The 17,799-nt window shown below is 45.5% G+C and overlaps 2 protein-coding genes across 5 annotated transcripts in view; one reads left to right on the forward strand and one right to left on the reverse strand.

Annotated features, from left to right (window-relative positions):
- The first annotated feature begins 1,242 nt into the window (after positions 1-1,242).
- LOC112823194 (small ribosomal subunit protein uS10-like) lies at positions 1,243-1,740 on the forward strand. The gene has a single exon (XM_073892654.1). The coding sequence runs from the start codon at positions 1,243-1,245 to the stop codon at positions 1,738-1,740; it is 498 nt and encodes a 165-aa protein (XP_073748755.1).
- Positions 1,741-4,731: 2,991 nt separating this feature from the next.
- The window catches only part of LOC112832942 (zinc finger protein 621), a 44,493-nt gene continuing 31,425 nt past the window's right edge, over positions 4,732-17,799 (reverse strand). For 3 of the 4 annotated variants that reach the window (XM_025883786.2, XM_025883799.2, XM_025883790.2), the window contains exons 3-5: positions 9,033-9,159; positions 8,134-8,238; positions 4,732-6,521 (exon numbers count right to left, since the gene is read on the reverse strand). In XM_025883786.2, coding sequence (XP_025739571.1) covers positions 5,461-6,521; positions 8,134-8,238; positions 9,033-9,159 — 1,293 coding nt within the window. In that variant the 3' untranslated portion in view covers positions 4,732-5,460. The remainder of the gene's footprint in view (positions 6,522-8,133; positions 8,239-9,032; positions 9,160-17,799) is intronic. The other variant, XM_073901681.1, reaches the window with a different exon arrangement.

The following is a 17,799-nucleotide window of genomic DNA, read 5'->3' on the forward strand; positions in this document are numbered from 1 at the left end:
CTTTTTCTCCAGAATATGTAGGAACCTCCTGGTGGTCCAGTCCCTCTATTCAATGCGGGTAGAGGACAATCCAGTAGCAGACACCAGCTGCTGCTGGGTTTCCACTAGAACCATTTGGTACTGTCATTGTTGGTTATTTTTCTTGGCTTCTGCCTACGTGACATTCTACGTTGGTTCCCTCTTGGAAATTCTGCAAGTTAACTAGGAATATGTACCAAATCTCTTTGCACTTAAACTAGTGAAGGTGGATCTGCAGTCAGCAACTGAACACTGGCCAACAGAGAATTAGGAACCAGAAGTGGGTTGCCAAGTGGGTGAACCTTGGATGTGGAAGTGTCTTGGTGTACGTGATTGAGAATATGGCAGTGGAAAACCAGATACTGCAAGCTGGAAGGCAGGTGGGCAAGACAAGGTGGCCGCAGCAATCCCGGGCCCACTTGGCTCCACCTGACGTCTACACGTGTCACCCAGGCTCTCTGGAGCCTAACTGTTCTCCCGGCAGAGGAGAGAAATGATCATGAGCCCGAGGACTGAGAAGGAGACACCACAGAATTGAGAAGAGAGAAGCTACAGAACAGTGGTCCAAGGGAGTGGGGGGGTGCCGTGGACCCCAGAAATGTAGTATGACTGTCGGGAAGCATCAGGGGCCCACTTGCAGTTACTGGTCATGAACTTCAGGTGAAACAACTGAGCACGTAGTGTGTTTTCCTGGTCGCCTTCGGTAGGGAAGGTGCAGTCACGGAGGAGGCAAAGAACCGCGTTCAGTCTGAGGTGGGGCAAGTGAACATGACAAGGGAGTTAAGGGAGACTGTGAAGGGACTGTTATGATAGTTGAGCATGGAATCCATGCCGGGCGAAGGAGAAAGGACAGGCACGAAGGAAGTGAAGGACAGTTGACATCAGGATTCTAAAGAGAATGAAAAGAGCTAAGAGGGCAGGATATTTAAAGTGCTGAGGCCACGGAGGAGGTGAGGTGCTTGGTAACAACAAGGTCTAAGATCTGATCAGAGGAGAGCCTGGGATAAAATGGAGGGCCAGGAAGGAAATGAGAGGGCGAGGTTACTGGAGGGATCAGCTATTGAAATCACCAAGAACTCTGACAAGAATAATGTTGAAGACAGTGCAAGCAGGCCAGGAACTAAAAGCTTCTAGAAATAAATGGGTGTGACCCAGAAGCCTAGCAGTACAGCCTGATGACCTGAGATTCAAAGGTGGTTTTTAGGAAAGGGGAGGAGAGGCAGAATGGTCTGGAACCGGCTCTTTTTGAGGAAGACGCGGTCGCAGCTACAGCGGAGGTTTGGACGCCCCACTCCTGCTTCTGACTCACCGCTGTTCGCTCTCACTGAGGAACAAGTCGGTCGGGAAGCCGCGTTGCAGCCATGGCTTTTTAAAGACACCGGGAAGACACCCGTGGAACCGGAGGTGGGGATTCACCGAATTAGAACTACTCTCACCAGCCGCGACGTAAAATCTTTGGGAAAGGTATGTGCTGACTTGATCAGAGGCGCAAAGGAAAAGAATCTCAAAGTGAAAGGACCAGTTCGGATGCCTACCAAGACTCTGAGAATCACTACAAGAAAAACTCCTTGCGCTGAAGGTTCTAAGACCCGGGATCGTTTTCAGATGAGTATCCACAAGCGACTCATTGATTTGCACAGTCCTTCTGAGATTGTTAAACAGATTACTTCCATCAGTATTGAGCCAGGAGTGGAGGTTGAAGTCACCATTGCAGATGCTTAAATCAGCCTTTTTAATAAATTATCAGTTGTTAAAAAAAAAAAAAAAAAGAATGGTCTGGAACTGGCAAAAAGAAACAAAGAGGACCCAGGCGATCTGGAATCAGCCCTGTGTGAGAGGGGGACCACCCTGTCAGAGGGCGCTGGGGCAGCAATATCCTCAAGGGACCGGCAGGTTCTGATTAGAGCACAAAGGTAAAGGCAATGTTGAGAGGTTCAGCACACAGGCGACTTCGCTACCAGTGGACTGGCCACTTCAGAGAGCAGAAGGAAGAAAGGTATGCAGGAGCTGAAGAGGGAGCAGATGAAGACAAAGGGGGAATGCAGAGATGTGGAGGATTAAATTTGCAGGAGACAGGGGTTATCCTGGGAGGTCAGGGCTCCTCATGGTGACTGAGGTAAACGTCTGATGCAGGCAGAGACTATCCCAAGGCTCCGGACTAGAAGGCTGGGCAGGCTGAGGTTGGAGCATGGTAGGTTGGGGTATGGGTCTGGAGTCCCTCTTTATTCCTGCCAGGAGGGACATGAAGGCCTGCAGCGGGGTAACTTTACTCCAAGTACTTAACACATGCTGATGACGGCACGGAACCCTAGGCTTCCATTCTAGGAAATCGCCTGGCAGCGTTTCTTTTAGGATTTGCTTCTCTGTTCCCCTCTCTCTAACACCTGTTAGGTCACCTACACTGCACCTCTTTTGGTCACTTTCACCTCTTTTTGCCATGCTTTCTAGGGGATTCCCTTGCCTTTATTTTTCAGTGCTCACTCTCTCATTTCTGATACCAACTTTTAGTTTTCAAGAGGTTTTTCCTGTTCTCTGAGTTTTCCTTTGTTTGGAGCAGCCTATCATTTCATAGATGTGAACCTCTTCTCTCTAAACTCAGAATAAATTCTTCCCGCCATAGTCTCTTTCAAGTGGGCTTTTTCCTTGCTCCAGCCTCTTTCATATCCTTGGCTATTGGTTTATATCTAAGAATGGAGCATTAAAAGGCTGGCTAAGGGAGGGGCGCCTGGGTGGCTCAGTCGGTTGAGCATCCAACTCTTAATTTTGGCTCAGATCCTACTATCCAGTCTCATGTTGGGCTCTGCGCTCAGCAGGGAGTCTGCTTTGGATCCTCTCTCCTTCTTCCTCTGCCCCTCACCCCACCGTTCGCATGCTCTCACAAAATAAAATCTTTAAAATTTTTTTTTTTAATTTAAAAAATAAAAGTCTGGCTAAGAAGCTCTACATGCACAGTTGGAACATCGCCGGAGAGTCAAAAAAGACATTGTCTTTTCTCTTGATTCATCCGATCTCCCAAAGAAAGTTCTTCTGATTTCTAGCTGAGAAGGTGCACAAGTCTAATTGGCAGCATTCTGGAATAGAAGCAGGGGCAGAAGGGTAGAGGGTGGGGGAGAAGGACCTGACATTCAGCATGGTACCCCTGACCTCCAAAACTCCTGTTTTACTGCTCCACTGAACAGAGGGATAGGGGAGGTGACCTGAGAATCTAAGTGCTTCGTAAAGGCTTTGTAAATTCTATGTTTAGCTCCACCAGCATCCTCTACTTCCACAGAAATCTAAATCTTCAACTCCTAAGCCTCTGTGCGGAATCTGCCACATAGGATGGCTGCTTAGCTTCCCCTGGTGGCTGTTCAAAGTTATAACTCTTCACCCGCCTTCCAGCTTCCAAGCTCTTCACATCATATTTTCATTGTCCTTGTCAGCGGGTGTTTAATTTTTAATCTTTTGCTATTTTAGTGGGGTTTCAGGAGGGCACGAATGCTAACATGTTTAACCACCATTTTCACCAAAAACTCTGTTGTGTATCTTATTTTTGCCAACTGTGTTTTGGATTTTTTGGTCTGTTTTCTTTAGTTTGTGTTTAATTTGTTTCCCACCACCAGACAGCATCCCCAGCTCTCTGAACTGCAAAGCTTCAAACTCGTTTTGTGAAGGATGCATCCAAGCCCGTCAATACTGCTCTGAGTACCGCCGTTTGCCACATCCCCCTGCTACATCCTGTTCTTACTGTTGTTCAGTTCCCGATCATCTGTAGCAGGCAATTTGTGCTTGCTTTAGCCCAAGAGCTCCCTGGAGAACTAACTTTCTAATACGAAAATATTTCTTCATTATTTCACCCAACAAGAAAATAGCAAAAGGTAGCCAATGTCAGGCCCCACAAACCTCTGGCAGTGGAGACCTCTAGAACGCCTCATAGCCACCTCAGACCTCTTTGCCCCTTTCTTTCGTTCCCTACCAGCCATGTTTTAATTGCTTTTATCTCTTCTAAACCAATGCCACCCACACTGCTTTTAGAGGTCTCTGTCTTGAAGATCCACTGTGCAGGAAGACAGTGCCCCTCCCAAACCCTGTATCAACACACACCTCCAACAGCCCACAGCCACTTTGTGCTCAGAGTTTCTCTCTCAGTGTATGTCTAGCCATCACCACAGATATCCAAAATCAGAAGTTCTGGGAGTTAGGCCAGAAAATTACTCTTTTCAGACCAGGTTATTCAGACACACAGGAAAGTATAAGTACCATTAATTTAAAGGTTTTTCTGTGAATTGATGTGCAGAAACACCTAGGTAGCAAAAGCAACTTAGAAGAATAAAATGTACGGCCCCTTTCATCAATGTTTAAGGAGTTACTTTATATTAATGCCGATAATGCAGGACTCAGATTCTTTTTCCAGAAATTGCTTCACGTGGTCCTTTGCACAGCTGTAAAAGATCCCCACCAAGGTCAAAACTAAGAGCAATCCAAAATTCCACTTCACTGACCTATCACAGAAATTTAGCCACTGACCCACCACACAGCTCCCTCTACTCCTAAAAAATAATTTTAGAGACTTATTCAGATTTCCCCCACGTTGGCTTTACACAGATGCTATTTCTTTCATAATTCACCAAATTCATATTTACAATTCATGCTATCTGGAGAACATAAAATGTAGAAGCCAATGCTTGCAAACAGAAAACCAGAATGCCCGAGGAGAAAAATGTACACAACACATGGAAGAAAGATGACTACTTTGGTGTGTATTTACTTAGGAAACCAAAGTTAAAAAGAAACATCTAGATATCAAGAGCAAAACTAAAGAAAAAAAAAACACACTCTGTGTTTAAAAACATGATTGCTATCAATCACATAAATGATTGTGATCACTGCATCCATTAGTTTTTCACTGGTTATCTCACATGATCTTTTGCATAGACATAGGAGATCCTCAATGATCCATGCCAAGGGCAACATGACTTCGATTGCTTTGATGGACCACCTTAGCCCACTGAACAAGCTGCATTAATTTCTGAGTCTGCTGCTGGAAGTGGATTCCAGCGCCCCCCCCAACCCTCACCCTAGTTCCTATGCGCCTCTTCTGCCTCCCCCAAGCCGCGTGGCTCTAACCACAATGGCCCAGCGCAGGGGAAGCCTCTCTCTCCCAGACACTTAAAGACAACCAAGTGTCCTGCCAGCCCTTCTAACACCCGCACCCCCACAGTACACATACAGCCATTACTGTTCAAGCCTGAAAGAGACCAGTGCTAAGGTCAGGTAGTTTCACTTTCTCCCTGGAAGAAAATACATAAACAGTCTTTCAATATAAGATAGATTATAATGGAGTTTATGCTGAAACAGTAGTAATGCGTGTAAAGTTAAAAAAAAAAAAAAACATACAAATGAAACTCAAGTGAAGCTGAAGATCTGCTGGGCCTAAAAGCCGATAGAGTGCTGAAATAAAGCTCATGAGGCATGAGGGGAAGGGACCAGCATAACTGGAGACGGCTTCACAGTGGGAGGAAGGCCCTGGAAGACACGCACTATTTGGACAGGTGAAGAAGGCATTCCAGGTGCAGGCAGTAGCACGAACAAGGGCCCAGAGGTAGGAATGAGCACGGCATGTGGAAAGGTCAGTGAAGGTGCGGCCACGGCGGGAGCAGAGCACGGGCCCTGGACAGGAACGGCAGATAAGGCTGGAGGGGCACACGGGGGACTCATCAGGGATGGCCCAAGAACCTTGGTGTGTTTCTTCTCCAAAGGGTGCAACTTCTGGTGCTGAACAAAACTGCCATACCACTTGAAGGCTTTGCCACACACCTTGCACTCATAGGGCTTCTCGCCGGTGTGCACTCTCTGATGCTGGATGGAGGCTATCTTCTGAGTGAAGGCCTTGCCGCATTCCTCACACTGGTAGGGCTTCTCCCCCGTATGAACCCTCTGATGGACGATAAAAAGTGACCGACACCCAAAAGCCTTCCAGCATTCCTTGCACTTATAGAGCTTCTCTCCGGTGTGCAATCTCTGATGCTGCAGATAGGCTGCGCTTCTTCGGAAGGCCTTCCCACACTCCTTACATTCGTACGGTTTCTCCCCAGTGTGGATCCTCTGATGCTGAGTCAAAGCCGTGTTGGAACTCAAACCTTTGCCGCACTCCTTACATTCATAGGGCCCTTCTCCGATGTGATTCTTCTCGTGTACGATACAGTCATAGCTGGACTTAAAAGCTTTGCCACATTCCTTACACTTGAAGGGCTTTTCCCCAGTATGACTCATCTGGTGCCGAAGCAGCTTTGAATTATATCTGAAGATTTTCCCACATTCTTTACATTCGTAGAACTTCATCCCACCCCGAAGTATCAGATTCGGATTCAGACTGAAAGTCTGCCATGTCGCCTTGCTTTTAAAGTCAAAGTGCTGGGAAACGTTTCTGAGAAGTCCTCCTCCTGGCATTCTGGGCAATTCTGCCTCCTCAGAGGTTTCCTGCTTTACAGCTGGCTCCTCCTCCTTGATCCAGAACTCACCACCTGCCCAAAGAAACCATAAGTGTTCTGAGTTACTGAGCTGGGAAGGGAACAGGATCCAGGGCTCCTGTTTTCTCTTGTAGAATATGATTTTGAAAAATGTACTCATGAAGTGGCTACAGGCATCCAGACAGATGGATCATACTCCATCCATACATATGACATCTCGTATGTCATCCATGAGAGAAAAAGATAAATGATAATCTACTAACTGGAGGGAGGATGACACTGGAAATAGGAGGAAGTGCCTCCTATGAGGAAGGCTGGGAAGCAGACTAAGGCAGATGAAAGGAGCACAATGAGACCTTCCAGAATGGAAAGGAAAGAAGACAGGAGGGGGGAAAGGAGAAACCAGAATGGGAGAGATAAGAGGATCAGCAAGAAATGGAAAATTTTTGAAAGAGAAAGAAAGAGAGAGAGAGAGAGAGAGAGAGAGACCCCAAAAAGGGAAGGAAATCCACACTCCTGGGGAGAAGAGATGGGCAGAGCTCTCGCACCAGCAGGGGTCTAGTGGGCTGCAATCCAAACTCAAGAACACTGCATTTCAACGTCCCCACCTGCAAGCCAGGAAACCATCCTAAATTCTAAATAATGGCCCAATGAGTCTATTTTTAAATATTCCACATTGGGGCACCCGGGTGGCACAGTCAGTTAAGTGTCTGACTCTTGATTTCCACTCAGGTCTGATCTCCGGGTTGTGGGATCGAGCCCCGCATTGGGCTCCGTGCTCAGCATGGAGTCCACTTGAGGATTCTCTCTCCCTCTCCTCCTCATTCTCTCTCTCTAAAATAAATAAATCTTAAAGCAAATAAATAAATATTCCACATAATCTTCTGGGATAAAAGATTCTTCCAGAAAGTCAGCTGGAACTCAAATTGAACTGGAGAGCTGTAGGCCACAGGCATAGCTCTGATAAAAGAACTGCGATTTACAAAATCACAGCATATACGGAAAATTTCTTCCAAAAGAAAGAAAACCCAAGTAATCAAGAGCTCCCAGGAATGGTGAGCAGTCTCAGGGAAATTTTAGGCTGTGTGTGTTGGCTGTGTGTGCACATGTGTGTTCATGTATGCACGTGTGTGTGTGTGTGTGTTGGCTGCAGTGGTGGAGAAACAGTCCCTGCCTCTCCCTCTACAGCTATATATAAAACAAATATAATGCAGACCTAAAGATTCTGGCATATAGAACTTTTAGGTAACTTAAACACTAAAAAGGCAAATTAAAGGCATTTATTTCATTGCTGAAGGCCTAGAAACAAAATTCATAGCTGTGGCACAAATAAATTAGTCTGACCTATAGCATCATACTTTCCTCAAAGTATGGCTGAAACCCATTTCTTTACATAAAATTGGCTTAAAATTAAGTATTTCCACTGGTAAGTGAGAAAAGAAGTGGTTTAAGAGCACTGGGTCACAGCTTCTCTGCGGGAGGTGAGTAGCCACACACTCCTGGGGACTGGTCTTCCCAGGCTCAGGGCTGGAACTGGGCGGAGGTCATAGAGTGCACTGAGTACTGCCTTATAAACGACAGGGAGCCACGGCTTCCCTGCTGTGGGAGAAACATTTCTAAGAAATTGGGAAGGCAAAATCAGAAACCACTATGTTCTCTTACTCACCTGGACAGGTGCCTTTCAAAACCTCTGCTTCCCAGGGATCCGGGCTCCATGGCGCTTCCCCTCTCTCCAGCTGGGAGACCAGATCAGGTTTGGGGAATGGAAACGCTACTCCAGCAAGGAAAAGGAAAAACAAGTTGAGGGAAGACTTCCAGAGCTTTCCTGAGATCTTGCTCGGCCCACCTCACAACAGGCTGACAGGGGGAGGGAGGGAGGGATGAGATGAAATGCCCAGGAGACCAGCTGAGCTACCAAGGGGTGCTGAGGGGGTGCCTGGGTGGCTCAGTAGGTTAAGCGGCTGCCTTCAGCTCAGGTCGTGATCCCAGGGTCCTGGGATCGAGCCCCACGTCTGGCTCCCTGCTCAGCGGAGAGCCTGCTTCTTCCTCTCCCTCTGCCTGCCACTCTGCCTACTTGTGCTCTCTCTCTCTCTGTCAAATAATAAATAAAAATCTTTAAAAAAAAAAAGGGGGGGGTGCTGAGGAAGAGCTCCAAACTATGCTCCAAGGCAAGGCCAAGGAGATAGCCACTCTCCTCAGGAAGAAACTGCAATCTCGCCCTGACCTAAAGGAAGAGATGCCCTCAGGAAGAACATAGGCACTGATTCCCATGGGGGGAGAACAACATCTCCAGAACACTGGCAGCATGGAGGAACAAAGGGCTCACCTAGGGCACAGGGAAGCATCCTCCCCGCCAGGGCCCAGAACCAGGCTCTTCCGGGATGTAGGGAAGTCTGATTTCAAAACCAGAGGGAACCAGGGATTTGTTTCCTCACCCAGCATCTCCAGAGGCTGAGGACTGCAGAACTAATCTCTGAAGTCATCAAATCCAAGGACTTCTAGAAACCCTAAAACATCTGAGGAAGATGTCAAACTATGACAACGGACCACGGAGAGAGTCCTTACCCAGGGAAGCCACACTCGCATAATTCTCCAGCATCACCTCCCGGTACAGGGCCCTCTGCATGGGGTCCAGGCTGGCCCATTGATTCTGGGTGAAGTACACAGCCACATCCTCAAAGGTCACTGGCTCCTGAAACAACAGGTTCCTGTTCAAGCCCTGTGTGAGGGCAGAGGAGAGGCCTGAGCTGCAGGGAAGAGGCGGACCTGCCAGGGTCTGCAACTCTGAGCCTCTTGGAAGGTTTGCTCTAGTGAGAAGAGCACCCAGCACCCAAAGGGGCAAGCCCTCAGCGAATGTTCCCACTTCCAAATGGAGAACCCCAACACTCTCCCATCTGCATGGCTCTGAGGCCCCAAACTGTCATCCCCATCTCACAGCATGGCAGCTGGGGCTCTCTGCCTGGTCACTACATCAACCCCCATGTTCCTGACTCTGTCTCTCCAGCACACCTCCTGCCCTCTTGTGGGCCACAATCCTGTCACCCTGTTTTCTATACACCAGCCACTGCAGGCTGCCGCCACTCACCCTGTCTCCACCCACCCAGAGTACACATGCACTCCCCGTTTGTTCCCTGCACCCTGCATCTCCTTGGTCTTCCCAACACTTCCACTAGTGCAGACAAGCCACTCCTTAAAGATATTTCCAGCATTCTGCAAATTTCTTTTTATACCTTCTTACCTTATCAGAAAGCTCTCTTGAAGGAAACCTGCAGCCTGCCTGTTCTGGCCTTTTCTCTGAACCACCCATCTTCAAAGAAAACTTGGGATTTCCTGTCTCTGGACACAGATCCATCCCCTAGTCTTAAGCTCCATCCCACCTGCCAAGATGGGCCCTTCTCTGCCTCCCCCTGGAGCCATCCACGTTCACAAGGATGAAGGGAATTCATACTTGTTAATTAAGACCCTAGGCACCAAGTTCTTAGGGGGGTACCTTTAGGACATATATTTCATTTAATCTTTTCTTTAAAGATCCATTCATTCATTCATTCATTCATTCATTCGACAGAGAGCACACAAGCACACACAAGCAGGAGGGGCAGAGGCAGAGAGAGAATCTCAAGCTGACTCCCTACTAAGCACAGGACCCTGAGATCATGACCTGAGTTAAAATCAGGAGTCAGACGCTTAACTGACTGAGCCACCCAGGCGCCCCTGTATGTCCTTTAATCTTAAAACATCCATATGAAGTAGGAATTATTACTCCCATTTTCACATGATGAAACTAAGGTTTAGAAAGATTAATTACTTTGCCCAAGACCACACAGACAGGAACTGGTTGCGCTGGGCTCCATCAGATCCAGATCCATCAAACAGCAGACCTGGGCTCTTCCCACACACCAAGCTGCCTCCCATACTGGGCTCACGAGCTTCCCCTAAAACATGGCTCGCCCCTGATCCTCATCATTACCTGGTGCTGTCCCATCTTTGAAGAACAGTTTCTCAAACTCCTAACTCCCAACAGCACCTGTCAATCTGTCTTTACCATGTTCCCTCCAAGCCACAGGGACTCCCTCCCCGAGTGTGGACTGAGGGGTCAGCTCTTTCAAAACCTCAATACCACCCCAGGAGCCAGAGCCTCTGAACCTTCCATGAGGCCCAAGAGCAATCCCTAATGGTGTCCACTGGCTACTTTCTCTGCTTCTACAGTGGGGTGGCACAGACCACAGAGACTAGATTCTCACATGGGAGGTTTCATGACTCCTGCCTTCTCACCTTCTTGTGCCGCCTCCCCCCAAGTCCACATCCTAGGAGACATGCAGTGCCCTATAAAGCAGCCTTGTTCTTCCAGTCACCAAAAGTGAAAACACCTACCCAGAGGGGCTCAGCTAAGCCCGTCTCTCTGGGTAGCGGCCTTGCACTGGGGGCAGCACCGGGGCCGGGGAGAAAGGAAGGCTATTGTAACTGCTCTTGGAGGAAGCCTGGAAGAAATGTATCCCAAGGATAAATGCTGGCACACTGTTCATGGCCTCTCTACACTCAGGTCCTTATGAGGGTGCCCTTTTATTTTTTTAGGGAGAGAGAGCAAGAGCGTGAGTGGGGGTTGGAGCTGGTGGGGGAGGACAGACAGAGAGAGAGAATCCTAAGCAGGCTCCACGTTCACTGTGGCGCCCGATGAGGGGCTCAATCTCATGACCCTGAGATCATGACCTGAGCCGAAACCAAGATCATGATCTGAGTCGAAACCAGACACTTAACTGACTGAGCCACCCAGGCGCCCAGAGGGTGTCCTTTTAAAACAACAAGTAAGGAACCCAGTTCAAAAGGAGACACTGAAAGAAAAAGAACAAATGTGGACACTCCTCAAAGCAAGAAGTGGCCTTTAAACTGGGCAATGACAAGGTCCAAAGGGCCCCCAAAATAATCTGAGCCAAAAAAAAAATCCCAACACTAGACAGAACCACAAGGTGGTAAGGCCTCTGAGGACACCAACCACAGGACCACAGGTGAACTAAAGTTCACCTCCACGTAGAGCAAGTCAGACCTCACTTCCTCACTTCTCCAGGGCTGCTCTCACAACCCCCTCCTCCTCCTCCCAGCCTGCGGCCACCAATCTCTTCCTCCCCCACTGTCCCTCCCACCTGCCACCAAATATCCCCAGGGTTCCAGAGTCTGGAAAAAGGAAAACTTACTGCTTTAAGGTAGTTGGGTTGTGGATATATCTTTTTTTCTCCCATGGACGGTCCCCATGTACCTCACCTTATTTTTCTCCACAGCCTTTCTCATCATCCAACAAATCAGACTGTTCATTATCAATCTCCCTCCAAAAGAACATAGAGGCAAGGACTCTGTTTTGTTCATAACCGGTTCACTAACACACAGTCCAGTGCCTGGCAGATACTAGCTGCTTAATATAAATTTGCTAAATGAATCTCAGAAATGATTTGACCATAAATAATTTTTTTTAACTTATGAAGAGGGCCAGAAAACACCAGCAAGGGGCACCTGGGTGGCTCAGTCGTTAAGCGTCTGCCTTCGGCTCAGGTCATGATCCCAGGATCCTGCGATCGAGCCCCGCATCGGGCTCCCTGCTCTGTGGGAAGCCTGCTTCTCCCTCTCCCACTCCCCCTGCTTGTGTTCCCTCTCTCGCTGTGTCTCTCTCTGTCAAATAAATAAATAAAATCTTAAAAAAAAAAAAAAAACAGCAAATACCACCCTGAGTAAAATGCCAGAGCATATCCACTCAAATTGATGGCTGGTACTTTATCATGAGCAGAGATTTCCCTTCTGTAAAAAACTAAAAGAGGAGGGCGCCTGGGTGGCTCAGTCGTTAAGCATCTGCCTTCGGCTCAGGTCATGATCCCAGGGTCCTGGGATGGAGTCCCACATTGAGATCCCTGTTCAGTAGGGAGCCTGCTTTTCCCTCTCCCACTCCCCCTGCTTGTGTTCCTGCTCTCACTGTGTCTCCGTCAAATAAATAAAAATCTTTAAAAAAAAAAAAAACTAAAAGAGAAGCATAAATGCAGGAAATGCGCCTAAACATCTTTGCTTGCAGATGAAGTAACTATCTGCCTAAAAATACCCAAGAGCCAAGGTAATAAATTGAAAATAGTTAGAACTGACAAAATAACTCATTAAGTTGGCTACAGATAGGGTAAGTAAATGGAATCACTAGCTTTTCTAAATACTGTAACAATTAGAAGATAAAATGGCGGGGGGGGGGGGAGGTGCCTGGGTGGCTCAGTTGGCAGAGCACAGGACTCTTGATCTCAGGGTGGTACGTTCTAGCCCCCTGGTGAGTGTAGAGATTACATAAAAATAAAATCTTTTAAAAAAAAAGAAGATAAAATGGGAGAAAATAGATGCCATTCATATACAAATAGCTAAGACTAGACCTAACAAAAATGTGCAAGAGCAAGATGAACACACAGAAATAAAGGAGAAACAGTGTTTCTGAGTGGGAAGAACCAAATTTGTAAACAATTATAGCCAACTGTGCCTCGGAATTCAATAAAACCCATGCTCCCACCAAAAGAGTCAATGACATCTGTGCAGAGAAAAAAGATCATTTAAAGTCATCTGAGGGGCACCTGGCTGGCTCAGTCCATAGAACACAGAACTCTTGATCTCAGAATTATGAGTTCAAGCCCCACATTGGACATGGAGCCTGCTTTCAAAAATAATAATAGGGACCCCTGGGTGGCTCAGTCAGTTAAGCGTCTGCCTTCAGCTCAGGTCACGATCCCAGGGTCCTGGGATCGAGTTCCACATCGGGCTCCCTGCTCAGCGAGGAGCCCGCTTCTCCCTCTCCCTCTGCCTGTGGCTCCCCCTGCTTGTGCTCTCTCTCTCTGACAAATAAATAAATAAAATATTAAAAATAAATAAATAAATAATAACAGCAACAACAACAGTGTCACCCGAAAAGTAAGTGTGGAAGACTACCCAAAATGTTTTGAAGAAAAGAAGTTTTGAAAGAAAAGATGAGCAGGAATTAATCCCTACATTGAAAGGCCAATACTTCAGGGGTGCCTGGGTGGCTCAAGTTGGTTAAGCGTCTGCCTTCGGCTCAGGTCATGATCCCAGGGTCCTGGGATCGAGCCCCGTGTCAGGCTCCTGGCTCAGTGGTGAGTCGGCTTCTCCCTCTCCCTCTGTGATCTCTCTCGCTCCCACTCTCTCTCAAATAAATAAAAATCTTTTAAAAAAAGAATAAAATTAAATTAACGGAGAAAATTTGAGATACTTTAGGATTTTGGTCTTGGGTGTTTGTATGAAATTCTGAGGCCTTGATTTAAATCTTTCATTGTATTGTGATTTCCTTTTAGGTGTATTGCACTAAGTGAAACTTGTCAAATATATCTTCCTTTTAAAAACTAAAAGAAAAAAAATAGGATATAAGAAAATGAGAAGGGACACCTGGGTGGCTTAGTCAGTTAAGCATCTGCCTTCGGCTCAGGTCATGATCCTAGGGTCCTGGGATCAAGTCCTGCATCAGGCTCCCTGCTCAGTGGAGAGTCGAGTCTGCTTCTCCCTCTGCTTGCCACTTCCCCTGCTTGTGCGCACGCACATGCTCTCTCTCACTCTCTCTCTGACAAATAAAATCTTTTTTAAAAAAATGAGAAAACAAGCCACCACAGGGAAAAAATAGTTGAAAAGACCTATTTGATAAAGGACTTAACCAAAATACACAAAGAACTCTTAAATCTCAAAGGTAACAAACAACCCCATTAAAACATGTGCAAAAGACAAGAAGAGACACCTCACAAAGAAGATACACAGGTGGCACACAGGTATATGAAAAGAGGCTCTACATCATATGTCAACAGGAAAACATACATTAAGACACTGAGATACCACTAGAATGGCCAAAACCTAGAACACTGAAAACACCAAATGCTACTGAGGATGTGAAGCGACAGGAAATCTCATTTGTTGCGGACAGGAATGCAAAATGGTGCAGCCACTCTGGAAGGCAGTTTGGTAGTTTCTTACAAAACTAAACATACTCTTACCATATGATCCAGCAACCATGCTCTTTGGGATCTTCCCAAATAAGTTGAAAACTTATATCCATATAAAAACCTGCACACAGATGTTTATAACAGCTTTATTCATAACTGCCAAAACTTGGAAGCAAGCAAGATGTCCTTCAACAGAGCTGAATGGATAAACTGTGGTATATTCAGACTATGGAATGTTATTCAGCGCTAAAAAGAATTATGCTATAAAGCTATGAGAAGTCATAGAGGAAACTTAAATGCATATAACCAAGTGAAAGAAACCAATTTGAAAAAGCTACATATTGTACAATTCCAACTACGTAACAAAACTTTGAAGACAGCAAAAAAAAAAAAAAAAAAGGTTTCCAAGGAGCTACAGATGAATAGGTACAGCACAGAGGATTTTTAGGACCATGAAAATACCCTGTATGATACTATAATAATACTCTGTATGATTCTATAATGATGGATACATGTCATTATATATTTGTAACCCACAGAATGTTCACCAGCAAGAATGAACCCTAATGTAAACTACGGACTTGGGGTGATTATGACGTGTCAGTGTAGGTTCATCAACTGTAACAAAAGTACCACTCTGGTGGGGGATGTTGATTATGGGGAAGGCTAAGAATAGCCAAAGCAATCTTGAGAAAGAAAAACAAAGCTGGAGGTATCACAATTCCAGATTTCAAGATACACTACTAAGTTGTAGTAATCAAAACAGTATGGTACTGGCACAAAATAGATACAAAGATCAATGGAATAAGAAAGAGAGTCCAGAAATAAATCCACACTTATATGGTCAATTAATCTGTAGCAAAGGAGGCAAGAATATACAATGGGGAAAAGACAGTCTCTTCAATAAATGGTTCTGAGAAAACTGGACAGCTACGTGCAAAAGATTGAAACTGAACCACTTTCTTACACCATATACAATAATAAACCCCAAATGGATTAAAGACCTAAAAGTGAGACCTGAAACCATAAAAATCCTTAGAGAGAACACAGACAGTAATTTCTCTGACATCAGCCATAGCAACATTTTTCTAGATGTGTCCTCTAAGGCAAGGGAAACAAAAGCAAAAATAAACTACTGGGACTATACCAAAGTAAAAAGCTTTTGCACAGCAAAGGAAACCATCAACAAAACAAAAAGACAACCTATTGAATGGGAGAAGATATTTACAAATAATATATCCAATAAGGAGTTAATATCCAAAAATATATAAAATGTAAGAACTTCTACAACTCTAGACCAAAAAAACAAAGAAAAAAATCTGATTAAAAAATGGGCAGAGGACTTGAGTAGGTATTTCTCCAAAGACCTACAGATGGCCAACAGACACATGAGAAAAGATGCCCAACATCACTCATCATCAAGGAAATGCAAATCAAAACCACAATGAGGTATCACCTCACACCTGCCAGAATGGCTAAAATCAAAAAGACAATAACAAGTGTGGATGAGGATGCGGAGAAAAGGGAACACATGCACACTACTGGTGGGAAGGCACAGCGGTGCAGCCGCTGTGGAAAACAGTATGGAGGTTCCTCAAAAAGTTAAAAACAGAATACCATGTGATCCAATAATTCCACTACTGGGTAGTGGAATTACACTAATTCAAAAAGATACATGTGTCCCTATGTGTAATGCAGCATTCTTTAAATAGCCAAGATATGGATTCAACCTAAGTGTCCATCAATAGACAAATGGATAAGGAAGATGTGATACACACACACACTGAAATATTCTGCAGCCATAAAAAGGATGAGACTGTCTCATTGGTTTTTGTTTGGTTGGGTTTTTTTTAAGATTTTATTTATTTATTTGAGAGAGAGAGAGAGCGAGCGACCAAGCACGAGCGGGGGGAGGGGCACCAGTTCGCATTCCCACCAACAGTGCAAGAGCATTCCCCTTTCTCCCCATCCTCCCCAACACTTGTTTCTTGTGTTGTTGTTTTTCTGTTTTTTCTTTTTTTAAGATTTTTATTTCTTTGACAGAGAGAGCGAGAGAGCACAGGCAGGGGGGAGCAGCAGAGGGAGGCGGGAGCAGCAGAGGGAGGGGGAGAAGCAGACTCCTCGCTGAGCAGGGGCTCGATCCCAGGACCCTGAGATCATGACCTGAGCTGGAAGCAGACGTTTAACTGCCTGAGCCACCCAGGAGCCCAGAGATTGTTATTTGCAACAACATGGATGGACCTAGAGGGTATTAATGCTAATGAAATAAGTCAGACTAAGAAAGACAACAGCATATAATTTCATTCATATGTGGAATCTAAAAAAGAAAAATGAATAAACAAAAAGCAGAATCAGATTGGTAAATACAGAGAACTGATGGTTACAGGGAGTGGGGAGGATAGGCAAAATGGGTGAAGGGGAGAGGGAAACACAGGCTTCCAGTTATGGAATGAATAAATCATAGAAATAAAAGGTACAGCATAAGGAATATAGTGAACGACATTGTAACAGTGTTACAGGGTGAAAGATGGTAACCATGCTTGTGGCGAGAGTAGCATAATGTATAAACTTACCAAATCACTAGGTTACACTCCAACTAATGTAACATCGTCTGTCAACTACACTCAAAAAAAAATTTTAGGGGTGCCTGGCTGGCTCATTCCTTAGAGCATGTGATCTCAGGTTCATGAGCTTGAGCCCCATGTTGGGGGTAGAGTTTACTTAATAAACAAAAATTAAAAAAATAAAAAGATAATAGGCTATGCATGTATGGAGGCAGGGGGCAGGGTGTGTATGGAAACTCTCTGTGCTTTCTATTTCACTCTATTATGAACCCAAAACTTCTCTGAAAATAAAGCCTATTTTTTTAAAAAGGACAATATTTATCTCTTATCTGGACTACAATATGCTTCTAACTGACTCATACCCTTCTACAACCAACTCACCACTGGGCTGGAAAAATCTTTTTTTTTTTTTTTTAAGTAATCTGTACACCCAACTTGGGGCCATGGGGCTTGAGCTCATGATGCTGAGATCAAGAGTCACATGCCCTACCGACTGAGACACCCAAAGTCTGCTGGAAAATCTTTTTAATACATATGACCAACCATATCACCTACCCTGCTTAATAATCCTTCAGCTCCTTCCCACTGAACTCAGAATAGAAATCAGTCTTTACAGTGTCCTACGAGACATGTGCCTACTTCTCCCACCTCACAGTAAACTATTTTCTTTGACCTCTCCCTGTTTCTAGAGTACACCAGGTTTCTCCCAGATACAGAGCCTTTGCATTTGCCATCCTTCTCTCTGGAAAGCTCTTCGTTAGCTCTCTCTTCAGTGCTTCCCAAAACTGTTTCTAGCTCATTCTTGGGATCTCA

The sequence above is a fragment of the Callorhinus ursinus genome, unplaced genomic scaffold (genome assembly GCF_003265705.2).
Source record: "Callorhinus ursinus isolate GAN/ISIS: 27379988/994484 unplaced genomic scaffold, GSC_fseal_2.0 scaffold1, whole genome shotgun sequence".
Lineage (NCBI taxonomy): Eukaryota > Metazoa > Chordata > Mammalia > Carnivora > Otariidae > Callorhinus > Callorhinus ursinus.